Source organism: Manacus candei, unplaced genomic scaffold (genome assembly GCF_025592945.1).
Source record: "Manacus candei isolate 608988 ecotype Guabito, Panama unplaced genomic scaffold, ASM2559294v1 h1tg000018l, whole genome shotgun sequence".
Lineage (NCBI taxonomy): Eukaryota > Metazoa > Chordata > Aves > Passeriformes > Pipridae > Manacus > Manacus candei.
The window spans coordinates 12370821-12385737 of NW_026138066.1; the positions used below are offsets into that span (position 1 = coordinate 12370821).

General features: G+C 41.4%; 1 protein-coding gene across 7 annotated transcripts in view; it reads right to left on the reverse strand.

Moving 5' to 3' along the window:
- TBXAS1 (thromboxane A synthase 1) overlaps positions 1-14917 on the reverse strand; it is a 264346-nt gene that overhangs the window by 218042 nt on the left and 31387 nt on the right. For all 7 annotated transcript variants that reach the window (XM_051784696.1, XM_051784695.1, XM_051784698.1 and 4 more), the window contains one exon: positions 14312-14502. In XM_051784696.1, coding sequence (XP_051640656.1) covers positions 14312-14409 — 98 coding nt within the window. In that variant the 5' untranslated portion in view covers positions 14410-14502. The remainder of the gene's footprint in view (positions 1-14311; positions 14503-14917) is intronic.

Sequence of the window (14917 nt, forward strand, 5' to 3'; positions counted from 1 at the left end):
TGCCAAGCAGCATGCTGCAGAACAGAACAAGGAGGGCTATAATTTTCTTTTTGTAGTTTTGTTATTTGACCTTCAATTTTTCAGTTGTCCTTGGATCAGTCTGGAACTAAATGTAGTCCTTTCAGCATTATTTATATGTTTAACCCAAAGCTCCCCATGTGTGTCAAGGGACTATCACAACACTGTTCTAAATTGTTTTAACAGCTTATTTTAAATTGAAAAATGTCGTTTTTGAAAAACCATTGTCAATTAATTATGATTCTACAAACTCCTACCAACTCTCTTGTGTTTTGTAACAATTTGCTCAGAGCCTACAAGACAAAGCCTCCAACTTGCTCAGAGAAAGCTCTTGAAACTGTCCAGCCCTTGAAAACGCTGACTGATCTTTAAATTAACACAATGATAATGATTTTGGCCACCAGCTATTTCCAAATGCAATGCAATTTACAAATAAATAACCCATAGATGGATCAGCTGCATCCTTGGGGATCAACAGTCACAGGGCTTGAAACATCTCTAGTTTGTAGAGATACAGTGCACTATTTGGAATTGAAACCAAAATCCACCACATTCAACAGAAAGTCATTAGTGTTTGACTACATATAGTAATTTCTCCTGAACAGAGCAATATATTTTTCAGTCAAAAGGTTTTTGCCAAGCAAGGAAAAGACAAAACAGCCGTTTTAGTGATCCTCCATGAAACCTTGAGAAACCACATTTTCTGCCTCAGGTTCTTTGGTGCCTATGTCAGCTACAGAGCTAACCCAAAACAACAGAGTTGGGTGGATGGACAGGTGGATGGACACACATATACACACGCCATTTCTATCACATAAGAGCAATCTCCCCTGTGTGATCACAATTATGCAAACAGCATCAATTTTCTTTTATTTACATAACCAGTGTGAGCAACTTCAGAGAAGGATTTATGGTGCAGCTTGGGTTTCTGTGTGGGTTGCTCTTTACTGTATCAATATTATGTTTAACAACATTTTTCAGTCAGAAAAAATTCCACACGAAAGTTGAAGGATAACAAAAGGTAAGAGAATTATTTCTAACTGTTCTCAGGTAAGAAAGAAGAAAAGCCACATACTGTTTTATCACTGGTCTGAACAATGCAAGCCAAATTCAGCCTATTAATCTAAAGGGCTTGCACTAGTAAACCAGTTTAGAGCAGTTATTTAAGAGTTCAGAATTTCTTGGATAATTAATGAGACAAGCTGACCATGTCAACTTTACCAAAATGTTTTTAAATCTTACAGTCAGCTCTATAACTTGACCCAAAATAGTGTCACTCAGAAAAACAACCAGCCCCTGCCTCTAGCAACTGCAACAAGATTTCTGACTGTTAACCAGCCCCTTCTAACTCAAATTTTCAAAAGAACTAAGTACCTAAAATATTTTATTTCTTTGGGAAATAAAATAAAAAGTCAGCTATATTACAACACAGCTTTCATTTCCTTAAAGCTCTGAGTTCAAACTACACAGAGGCTACAAGCCTAAATGCTCAGACACAAGCAAATCACCTTGGGAAGCACTTTCAGCAATAGAAGTTTTTTTTAAAAAAAACTTTATGATTTATGTGCACTTGGTAGTCAGGGAAATTTCTACTGAACTTTTATTGCTGCTCCCTAACTTCACCAGAGCAATTGTGCAAAGTAAATAGAACTGAGTTCTCAAGCAAGTTTGAGACCCCGTTTTAATGATTCAGCAAATGATTCAGGTTTAGGGCAAGAAGAGTCTGATCAAAACCATCTCAGCCACACCACCCAAAGCATTGATATGGTAGAAAAAAGCTCTGATAACTGAAATTTGTTAATATGGAAAAGTGAATTTCAAACCAGATCAGGTACAGCTTATCTTCTCCCAGTAGCATAGCAGAAATGGTATAAATTAGTTGTCTTGCACTCCAGTTAAATAAATCAAAATTCTCCCATGTGCCCACCCTGGCCCAGATGAGATCTGCCTTAGAGAATGATCTGATGCTGATGAGGGCGAACCCATAGCCCAGGTGCTGTAGTGACAGATACTGGAATGTTGGGGACAGACTGCAGTTTTTCAAAAACACAGAACAACACATCAACAACAGAATGAAGATATACAAGGCAAAACCAAGGCAGTGTCATAAAATACACCCAGGGTCAATAGCTAACATCCCTGTTATGAAAGTCCTATTGGTTTTACCCAAGGTCATTTCCTTAGCTGCCAGAAGTCATTTGGCCAGAGATGGGACAAGGGGGTTGCTTTGGGCGCTGAGCATGATCTATCCAAGGATCACATCAGTTATGTTTGGCTGTTTATTTGGAAGCTGTTTGTTCTGAGTCACTTTCTATGTATTTATATACAAGTGTAAACGTACACACATGTGTGTACATACACGTATACTTACAAGGTGTTTACATAAAAGCTTTTGGGCGTGTTTTGGATGAGAAACCACATTATTTTCCTTCAGTTCTAAACCATGCTTTATCTACACGACCAGAAGTATTGTTGCCAAATTTTACTGCACTCCTGCCCCCCCAGCTAGCTCCAAGTTCCTTCACGTTTCAGAGACTGCTGACTATTTATGGCAAAAAGATAGTCCATTAGCCTAGCAATGTTCAAACTTTTATCACCTTTTCCTGCCCCTGCAAGGATAGATACTACTCCCTCAGGCCCCAGTTTAGGAACATCTGGCATAGCCACCGTCCTCCTGTACAGAAGCACATCTCAGGAGGGGGAGGTGAGCAGAGAGATGCTGCTGAGATAAGATATACCTGCAGCTGCACCTCTGCCAAGGGCTGACCTGCAACTACTCCCAAGCATGGGAGACCTTGCCGTGCACTTTATCTACCCACTCCTCATCCAGACAACCCTCTGTTCTTTCCCATGCATGATCTCCTTCCATGGCGCCTCTGGGTCTCAACCCCCACCCCCTTGCAGCTTTTGGCCATCCAGCTAAGCCTCTGAACTGTTCACTATAGCCAAACAAAAGCAGGAGAGCAAGAGGTGCCACTAACCAAGGGCTTACAACAGGTTGAAGGGGTCACTTCCTATTGCTTTCCACCAGTCTCATTCCTGCAACATGCTTGTGCCCAGCCACAAAGCTGCCATGGCACCAGAGAGAAACTCCTCCCTGACACAGGGACACAGGTGAGCACACACAGGGCAGCAAACTCTGAACAAGCTATTCTTCTGTACCCTCATCCCTGCCTTGTTTATGATGCACTCAGACTCACTCAGATTATTTCTGTCCCTCATCCTCGCACAGACAACAGTCCAAAGCCATTCAGAGGGAAAATGCAGCGGCTGTAGCTGCAGAGTCCCTGCAGCATATCCTCTAGCAAGTACACAGTATTAAACAACAAAACATCTCAACTCACTGTTAGTAATCTTATTATTACAGCCTTGTAAAAGAAAAAAAAAAAAGGAGGATTTTGTTGTTGTTGTTGTTGTTTGGGTTTTTTTAATGATAAAGCTGCCACTGTCTGGAGGAAACCTGTGCTTTGCACACATAGAAAGGCACACACGTATTTCATATGGTGCATTGCAAGCTGCACAGAATAGAAAGCAGCTGGAGGAAAATGGCTATAGAGAAATGGTTCTCCTGGGCATCATCTGTTGATTTGTTTTGTTTATAGAAGGAATGAGATTTTTATCTCTGCTCAAAATATAAAATGCTTCCATGGCACTGAGCTCACTGCTTGGCTATGCTCTCACTCAGGAACGTAAATAAAAAGGGGGATAAGAAGGGAGAAAAAGGCTTTACTGCACAGAATCCCTAGCAATGTCGAAAATTAAATAGAAAAATGTCTGCCAGTGATACAGTTAAAGCTTGAAAGAGGAACTGAGTCACCAGCTATCATGGAAATAAAGGCCTCCTTACCATGCTTGTTAATAGCTTGAGCCTACTAAAGCTGAGAAGGCAGGTTAGGGATAAACTACTCAAATCCCAAGTCTCAAATCCCAGCCTGAGTCCTGACAGGATGAACACCCTTACACTGTAAATACATCAGTCCTTAAGAGATTCATGGCCTGTGAAAGTGTAAGTTCCTACGGTCCTTCCACCATCTTGTGCCCACAGTTAATATTCCAAGCTCTCTCTGCAACCTTGCTCTAGGGAGGCTCCTCACTGCTCTGTGCCTGATGCTCAAGATCTGATGGTCTCTTTCAGTTAATAACACAGCTCTTTGTCCTAGGAGAACACCAGATGGCTGATTTTCCACTAAAATTGAGAGCATTTCCATTTATATTACCCAAAAGTTGTATCTCAGGAAAGAAAATAAATTGTGAAACCACTGAATACTGAACTACTGCAAAAAATTAAACTTTTTAAAGTTTAAAAACACAACTACTGAAGATGGTGTCCAGAGAAATTACCTTAGGTTTAAAACATTCTAGTAGACAAACCAATTTTAAGATACTTCTGAAATAGGCAAGGCTCAAGGTTTGTTGTCCTAGCTAGGTACAGTTCTCACAAAGCTGAGGATCCTTTACCTTTGCACCACCTATTCTTAGCTCTAAAGAGGGGATGAGAAATAGCAAGCCAGATACATATCTAGAGGTGAAGGCTTCTGAATGTTACACCAAACAACCCTGTTTCCTGAGCTAAAGAGTGGACTTAAAGTCTTTCTAGAACCACTGAGAGGAATTTGCTCTTCCTAAAGCTGTTGGCCAGAGCTCTGACCTGAATGGCTACCGAGGAAATGCTCAGTCAGCTCAGAGTCCCATACTGGGTAGAATTCATCATAACTTTCAGAGACACTACTCAATCCAGTACAATAGTGCTACACTCACTGAAATCTATCCTAACAAATATATAGTTTCTCAGTTTTGCTACCATGAAGCTTACAGTGAGAACTCTCTTGGAGAGATTGCTGCATCTCGACCCATGACAAGTATTTCAGAAAATCTTAAAACAGAGGGGTTTGCTAAAGTCTTTGGAGAACAAACAGATCATATTGATTTTATAAGTAATGGAAGAAGGCCCTCGCAGTCTTGACCACCATCAGTCTCTGTCTCTCATGCTAGCATGCAACCCACTGAAGATCCTTCAACTGCTCCTTCCTCACCCAGGGTGCTTTATTTCATCTCTTTCCCACATTTCAAACCACATGCCTTGACGACCTCTTCAATTGTTATAGCTCTACTGAGAGGGTGTTTACATAAAAGCTCTTTGGAGCTTTTTGGATGAGAAACCACAAACATGCATGTGTAGATTACATCAGATTTATTGCTACTGAGTAAGTTAAAACAATACTTAGGGTTACAGGTTCAGAACTCTGCCAATAGTTCTCATCCAAGAGCATTCATTCAGCAGGAGTTTGTGATCATACAGTTACCAATTTCTCATGTCCTCTAAGTCCACTGCCTTTTCATGCTTCCCATACCTCTCAACTCCTAATGAGTATCACAAGGCTTTTACTAGCTGACAGGAACTATTTCCAAGGAAGTAGACTTTATTTTGTCAACACAAGCACCCAGACGCTGCCCCATTTCCTACTCCCAACATACATCTCAGTTCAGCTCCTTTCTTCCAGCCTCAATCTGTAACGACCCACTAGGAATTCATATGGAGTCTTATCCTTCTGTGCCCATTCTCCCCAGTCCTTTTCCAGCCATTGTTGGGCATTCAGCTTTTTTTCCTACCCAAGCAAAAAGTAATACAACAGGTTTTGCCCCTTCCCTTGTTTGTTGCTTCCTTACTCCCCTAACAACCTCACAGGTTCTGCAGAACCATGAAAGCAGCAACTGGCCAGGAGAGAAAGTACCAAAGGAATGGATATGGAGAATCTCCCACATTCTAGATGACCCCTACCTTAAAACCCTTGTACTCTCTATTGACCTGCACATCACTCCAGTCATAGAAAACACATGTCAAATTAATAAGTAAAGCTTAAAAGAAATTGTCACCAGTGTAAGCAATGGCACATAAAAGTGAGAGAAGGAAGACACAGACATTGGACATCATTTTCTTAAGCTCCTCCACTATTCCTGTGAAAGTGAAAAAAATGCATATCCAAACCCAAACCAGAAAATAGTTTGAGCTCTTTCTGCTGTGTGCTCAGTTAGCACACACTGAGCTCATGGAAGAGTAAACTTTGTCTTCAGTGGGGGAAAAAAAGTCAAAAACAAAACTAGGGAGATAAGAGATGGAAAAATACATCTAAAGATTTTGGGTATGTCAAGGGGAACTGATAAAAGGCAATCTCTCAATAATTTGTCAATATTTTATTTTAAAATATTTTTCAGACAACTCCATTAAGTACTGTATAAAACTTTCCTACAGAAGAGCAAGGCATGGCTCTTAATCAAAGGTATTAATTACCTGTGAGCCAGCAATGAGGACAAAATATAGCAAATGTTGGTATGGATGAAGTCTGATGCAAGGACAAAAAGGAGTGAAGAAGAATACAGGTAACTTTCTTTAAATGATGTGTTAAAGTGTTAAAGGAGACAAGAGAAAGGAGAACAAAGGCCTATGTTTCAGCACTGAGGAGCTCTAACCTGTCAAAACTGCCCAAGTTTTAACTTTTCATTTAAGAGGGAGAACAGGCAGGCTGGCAGGACACTTGGTCTGCTACCTAAAATATGTGACAAGTCCACATACTTTGGAGCACCCCAGTGCAGAGCAGTCACAGGACCTGCCAGTATGCTCCCCTGGGGTTCAGGGAAGAAGAGTTCATGGCATTGTTTGGAGACTTTGCAGCAGACATGCAATTAAATGCACAGACACGGCAAGAGACAGCCCCAGTGCAATGTGATGGAGTGCCCCACTGCTTGTACAGGCAGAGCACCCTCTCTAAGGAGGAAACATTGCCTTGTTTCACCAACTAATTTCAAATCCATTTAAAGCACTACCAGCAGTGTATAAAGTTCCTAATACAGTCAGTAGATGGAGGCAGGAACTCCTCAAAGTTAATTTGGAGCCCCCAAAATCAGTTTGAGAGGTGCCCAAATATCCCAAGTTAAACAAAGCAACCTGCCCCAAGGTAAACAGCAGATCAGAAGTTAAAACCAAAGTGCTGGTCCAGAAGAGCTAAGTGAAGCTCCAGAGAACAGCTGCAGGCAGAAGTTGCCTGATGGAGAATTCAGAGTAATTCACCCCCTTAACAATCTCTGCTGCCTCTGCAACCCAGTCCAGACCGGACCCAGTCCACTGCAAGCCCTGCAGGAAGGGAAAGCAGAAATGGGATGGCTCAAGGGCTGTGTACAGCTCTGGTTTGCTCTTGCATCATTTGTGTGCATTTGTAGCATGCTCCATTGGACACTACATCTGGAGACCATAAGAGAAGGAAGGAAAGGAAAACTAAAGGAAACTATCCTATCCCTGCACATCTACCTTAACATATTAATGCTCTAATCTCCATGCACTAAAAACTCTGCTTTAATATGGGATTTAACGGGGCATGAAAAGGTTTAGGGAAAAACAAAGGCCACAACGAATTAATAGGCTGGCTATTGACTTCTTTACGCAGAGTTTTTAGGGTAAAATGCACCTTCATAAAAGCCAAAAACTCAGCAAGCCCTTGAGGGCCTCCAAATAAACACTGCTTGACATGTAATAGCTAAATTTAAAACAAAACAACTCGAACATAAGAGGTTTCTGAGTTCTGAGGTGCAGTGCAAGCAAACAAAACCAAACCTGCACATTGTTAGAGGCCCAGCTACATTTATCAGAATAACCAAGGTGTTCTAACAGCCTCTGAGGACATCCCAGAGAATCTAGTTCTGAAGCTGCAATAGTAACAGAAAACTGTTCTACCTCTTCCCCAAAAAAATAAGATAACTTTGTTTACCTGAAAGCAGCATAATCAGGGCACTGAGTGAACTTCTTTCTGGATGATCAAATCTACTTTTTTCCCAGAGAAAGAAAGTATTTAGTCATTTGTGGTGTGGCACTTTTCCAAATTATAATTCAGTAGCTTACTCTGCTCCTTCTCAGGCTCACCTAGAGATGCGTGATTTAGCTCAAAGACAAGGCCTTACATTGCACAGCTGTGGGATCGAATTATGTTTGACACATTAGTGGGAATTCCGGATTTGCTCGATGTGAAACTGCATGACAAAGACAATTCACAATCTTTTAGGCTTCTTTTCTGTCATCAACAGCAGTTTGCTGATGTTTCCTGTTGAGTCAGATCCTCCCAGCTTTCATAATGGGACATTCAACTGAAGGGGAGGGAAGCAGAATGATTTCCACTGACATAACGGCCATTTTAGGGAAAAAGAAAAACACCAGCTGGGGTTAACAGAATATAAAACCCCTCAAACCTCCCTGCCTTCTGACCCTGTAAACCTGATGCTGTGTTCACTGTAAACTGAGAAGCTAGAAGGCTGTAATAGGGGCAGATTCATTAGGGACAGTAACCTTAGATCCCAGCTCAGAGGTCGGCCACGGCCGCAGGAGGGATGTGGAAGATGGAGACACGTTCAGCAGCCAGAGCCCAGCAGCAGTACAGGAGCACTGGCCCCTGAGCACTCATTGTCTACAGAGTTGTGCTTTCTACCAGCAAGGGAAACAAGTTTGCTTTAACATCTGAGAATTAGAATGCCTCTCTGAACCTCTCAGCTCAAAGAGCCTGACGCGAGAGTGGAGCTGTACATCTTTCTGAGTGTATATTGATGCTCTGTATCAGGCCTGTTTCCAGCCATAGTGGTCCTTGCAACACTGTGCCTTTGATGGCAGCAGCGACAGGTGGAAAGGTTAGAGCCTGCCCACCCACAGTCAGTGGTGGATCCAGAAAGGATCCAGACTTCGTACTGCTTGTCCCTGGGTCTGTCCAGAAGCATTATCTGGATGTGTTAGGGAGAATAGTCTGCTCACCTTGTGCCTGCGCTCAGACTATAAGCTCAAAGCTCTAGCTATCAAACATCTTCAATAAATAGTGATTTTTCAAGCAGAAAAATTGGTCAAAGATCTCGTATTAGTATCCGATTTGGAAAAAAACCCCAACACCTGAGATCTATTTGACCTCAGTTTTACCTAACTCAAGCCCAAAGAGCAAAGTTCTGCAAAACCAGAATGAAGTTTTTGCTGGAGAAAGATCACCTCTAAACTTTCCCTTTCCAAAACAACAGAATGCCAAGTAATGCCAAACAAGCAATCATACTGAAGTCATCTGTACTGAAATACTACCTGTCCTGAGCTCAACTTCTGATGTGGTCTAGTACAGGTATGGTACCAACTGATGAACTCTAACATGTCTCCCATTGTTACGACCCGCCCCAGGAAAAGAGAGGGGGGGGGGGGTAACTCAGGTTTTATCAAAAATTCCTTTGGGGTGGATTAAAGCGAAGCGACACTAAATAATCGGTGTATGAAAATATATAAGATTTATTTCAACAGTTTTGTATCAACAGATAGGTTAACATTTTTGGGTGCTGTCATAATCAATAGGTAAACTAACACCTTTGGGTGCTGTCATAAGCTTTCTGGGGAGGAGAAAAATGCATAGGGGAGAGAAAGGCAGGATAAGAGCCAGGGAGAGTAAGGGAAAGAAAAGCTGAGAGTAGATAGATGTCCATAGTCACCGCCCACGGGGTCCAGCGATGCTTGATGGTCTTGATTCGCAGGCGGTGGGGGAGAAGAACTCCCGAATTCCCAAAGTCACCAGTAAGTTTATATGCTCTGGCGCCTCCCTGGCATGAGGGGTTGCCTCCCTTTTTTGGACTTAGTCCTCCAGAGGCACATTGTCTTTTCAGTTGTTGTTCGCCCAGCAGGTGTGTCAAAAACCCAAGGTCAGTTGTTGTTTTCAGGACAGCGTAACTAATCGCCCAGCAGAGGTGTCAATAGGCAAGAGCCTGCAAGGTTGACTCTTCATGGGCTATCAGAGGTACAGTGTAACAGTCAAGGGCCCGCAAGCTCGGCTCTTTTCAGTTGTTGTCAAAAGCCCAAGGTCAGTTGTTGTTTTCAGGACAGTAGGTGTGTCAAAAGCCTGAGAATGCATAAATCATCAACTATCTCAGTCTCTGACACCCATATGTAAGTATCTCCCAAATCTCTCTGTATGCAAACTTCTAAACTTAAGATCAGAGGAAGAAAAATACTTAGTTTTCATTCTTTCTGATCAGTGACTGCAGATGCTTTGGGTCAGGATCGACTTACTGTGCAATGGGTGGACAGTACCTTGATCCAGTGGAACCCAGATCTCTTAGGCTCTCTATAGATGTTTGTAATACAAGTGATTATTAATATTACTGTAAAAATGTAGAATGTAAAAATGTGCAAATGACATCTTTCTGAATTACTTAGCTTTTCAGAAACAGCCAAGAACACCATTAGTATATGTTTTGCTATGTTTGAAAGCATGCAATTAGACATGTATCTTACAAACATAAACAAACACTCCCACCCAACCTCCATGTTTCTAAAAAAACCCAGGTTTGTTTAGACAAGGGGTTGATAATCCAGTTTGAACACAGGTATCTGAATGCTGTGACAGCTTCTTCATAATGCTCAGCTTATGGTACATTAAACTTTAAAGCAAGATAAACTCCTGCTTTCATTTTATCAAACATCTACCCAGACAGCAAAAAAGAAAGACACAAAGCAATGTTTGCAGCTACAGCCAAGCATGGGATATCCAACTCAGCATATGTTTGAAATGAAAATGAACAATATGTTGCATAGATATACTACTGTATTTTTCAATAGAGAATATCACTGGGATTTGTAAATGTTAACCTCATCCCTCCCTTAAGTGTTTGGTTTTATTTCATGCCTGAAAAAAACCCTGAGATTCACAGAGATTAGGCAAATAGAGACAGCAGTGCTTGCAACTGCTCGAGAAAGTGCACTTAAAAGAAACTGCTCTGATTATCAGTTTGGGTAGAAAGAAATCAGAGGGGCTGGGAGGGACATGGACAAGAGATTTTTTTAAGAGTGCTAAGTGTTGTGCCACTGGTATGACTGAACTTCAGGTATTTAGCCACATTATGCCTTTTTGTGGTCAATAAAGCAGTAATTTAGTTGCCTATCACAGTAGCAACGATGTAGCAACAGCCATCAAGAATCCGTGCTATGAAGTCTGCAAGAAGAGACTTTCACCTACTGAGAACAAGTAGAATGGGGAGGGTAGCAGACGACTAAGTCCTTCAGGAATGGGGGACAGCAAACAGGTTTGAGCAGCCTCTTGAATTAACCAACCAAATTAATTACCAAAAAACCAACCTTGGGTTTGTTCTTCCCGTTTCATATCTCAAGAGACTATGTACCTAAAAGCTATTCAGTTATTTCTACTCTCAACATTAGATCAACTACCTTAAAAAGCCTTTCCTTATAGCTGACTTAAGGTCATGTGGAAGACACACACAGAGATTATACTTGCTTCCACTGACTTAAATTGACACACTGCACTACAAGCATCACCCTCATATTACACTGATGACAACACATGAGGAATCAGAGATGTGCTATTAAAGGATTTTTTATAAAGAGTTATTGATGATCTTCATTGTACCATAAATAACAGCCAAAAAAATTATCAAATCATTCAAGTTTCTTCCTAAGAACTCTATCTTCCCCAGAAGTTTATTTTTATGCCACTATTGCCCTCTCCTCCCTTTCCCAATCAACCCATTCTTCATATGACCTCACCATACCCAAAAATGTGAAGAGATTGGTCTTATCACAGCTTAGCAAGATACCACCTGCCAGCTAAACTGTGACAAATCACAGCTGGCCCTACAATACACACACACTAACAGTGACTGAGGCTGAGCTGATGGACAGCAGCTCAAGGCTGTCATTTAAACCACTGAGTACCCCCACCCACAAAAATCATGCAAAGGAAATAGCTCAGTAGTGTGACAGATGCCATCACCATGTTCCTATTCCAGTGTGCATTAGATCTTTTGACTCTCTCCTCTACCTGCAACTGCCTTCTTTTGAGCCTTACTAAGCCTTTTACAGCCGACAAGCTGGACAAACTGCCTGTTCTTTGTACTCACACGAGAGTTGACACAACATGACCCCGATCAATTATAAGCTAGTACCATAACAAAATTTACAACAGCAAGTATTCGTTCCTCCCTTCCCCCATGACTGCTCCTCTGAAAAGGTACAATCCTGTCAGAAAAAGCTAGAAAAAGAATAATTCAGGAGTTATTAAATAATGTGAATAAGGTTTAGAATGAAAACATAAACATCAAAAGAACTTTAAGAGTTATTACTTTATTATCACTCCTGCCATACACAACACTCATGTTTTCTGACTCCTAGAAGAGTCAGATAATCAGGTATGCAACATGACTGTAATAAAAACATTCTCTAGCATTAAGAACCTGCATTTCTATTGGCAACCGTTTTACTGTTTAAATGATTCCTTGAACCCAAGGTTTCAGCCATGAATAAAGCAATCTGTGAGCATGCATTGAGCTTTACTCATTTGTTTAAACAGGCATGCAGTAAAAAAACTAAACAAAATAGACTCAAAATGAATAAGTTGACAAGTCTGAACAACAATCACCACACTAGCAGATGTGCTTCAAGACATTAGCTTACAGGTTCAGTCACTGCATTTTACTGAGATAAATGAGTCTGAATAACTCAGCCACCAGGCAAACCTACCAATAGCCCACAGATGTTGCCCAGCATATTTCCTTGCAGGTTTAAGCTTCTCATTGGAATAGTGACCTGTAGACACCTGTATTTAATAAGCTGCTTAAAAATCAACCTGAATCTGTAGATCAACAAGACTGGGCAGTAATAACCATTGGCAGGGAAGAGTATAAAACACTTTCCCCATATAAAACTTCAGCTTCCTTTTCTTGATGCTTTCACAGAACTCACCTTCAACCAGCAAAGGAGGCACACTAAATGGAATGTCTCTACTGTCAGACAATTTCCCATCTCACTGCTAAATTGAACTTTTTGAAACTTAAATGACAGGTACTCTGTTCAGCAGCGACTGACCATAGCCATGATACTGCCTTAACTCTGCAATTAGAGCTAGTTTTGTTAATGGCAAGACTGAATGTGCACTAAAACACCATGTTATAACTTCAAGGGAAGGAACTGCCTTCCCTAAATGGAACCGGAAAATGAGGCCCTGGACAAGCATACACCAGAATGTACCCAACGTTTACAAGGAGCACTTCTGTATCTTCACAGATCTCTGCACATCTGGACATGTACTACGTGGAAGTATCAGGCTCTTTCAGATAACTCACAGGTGGTCAGATCTCACCACCTGATCTGCTGCTTTTCTGAACTGTGGATGTGCCTCTGTCCTCCTTCTCATCCCCTTAAGCTCACAGAGATGCACAGGTTGGCAGCTAAACAGCACGGTCTTACTTAAAGATCTAGAGCTGTCATTCTTTTCCCAGTAAAATTCAAAGGAAGTAGGACTTGGACATTTGTGATGATTTGGGGAGATCTTGTTAAGAAATCAGGGCCACCCACCTACTTGATATGGCAATGCACATCAGATATGAGTTTCTCTTTTTAGTCTTTCCAGACCCTCCCTGGATACAGAAGGAAATTGATGCTCAACAGGGTGAAAGAATGACAAAATACATGCAGAAGTGATCTGTCATTTATATTGCTACAACGATTGTGCTAAACTCATGGTGCCATCACTATTCTCTTCTAGGTTAGCTTTGGGGGTTTGTCACTTGTTCTTTTTCTACAACCATACCTACACCTTTTTCTTGAACACTCATACAATTGAGGAAAAGAAACATTCTTTGACTGGAAAGCAGGATTTGAGGAGGTATACAAGTAAAAACAGTCAGAAAAGTACTCCCAGTTCTGTTAATTTAATTTCTGAAATAAATTGTTGGGACAGGGTAGGTTTTCTCATTTCAGCACAGCTCACTGCAATGCCTACTGTGCTAACCATCAGGGCTGCTGTTATTCTGATTTGTATCCACTAGTCAGCATGGAAAGAACAAGAGAGGAAATTTAAGCAGCAGTTAAAGTGTCTGTACACTTCAGCCAAGAAACAGGGCAAGGGACAAGTGTGCTGCATAGTAGAGAGAAGTCCAATGAAAACTTGGGGTTTTTTTAACCAATGTTCCTGCTGCCCACAGAAATTAAAAAGAAACCAACAGATAAGTTGGGTTTTTTTCATTTTGAAGACAATTTTTGTTAGCAGTTTGTTGGTAAAGCACTTACAAGACAATATTGCAAGGGGAGAATTCTCTAAAAGCATCATGAGTTTTGTGAGTATTTAGTACAATCTCTGCATCCAAACCAACTCCCCCTCCATTTCCCTCCCAGGCAATTATCTCCCAGTTTCCCCACATGAATAAAAGACTTTGTAGATGTTGGTGGAGCTTCAGCAGGCTTTGTGTCTGATATGCAGCCCATACCACTGTTATCACTTACCAATACAGCAGGACCAGGAAGACCACCAGCAAAGCCAAGGTGACTCTTGTACTATTCATTTCTACAGAGGCAAATGCCAGGAGATCTACAGGCTCCATTTTCCTCCACCACAGCTCCAGCCTTGAGTGCTGAGTGCAGGGGAAAGCCTCAGCAAGAGCTGATAAAGCCTTCCACTGCTATATGAATGACATCTGTAACAAAACAGGAACCGAGAAAGCAAAAACATGTCAAGTACAAACTGCAAACCTTTCCTCTTCTCATCGACTGCACACTCTGACACAGAACTTGAAGGTTCCCTGAATGGTAGAATGTAGCAATTTCCCCCCTCCCACTGTTGTTGACCATCACACCAGTAAATATTTACATATCCACCGCTTGAGACATCGGTGCTGCTGAATAGGTTTTTAGACATCGAGTACGGGAAACTGGGGAATGCGTAGGGAAAAAAGAGGGGAAGAGAGCCTGACCATGTTACAGATCATGGAAGAAAAATATTAAGACACTTTCAGGGGTGCCCTGACATACAAATAGTGTCATTCTCCAAAATAGCAAAAATAGAGCATTTTTGCAACATAAAAGTTCATTAGCACTTAATTTACAAGCTGG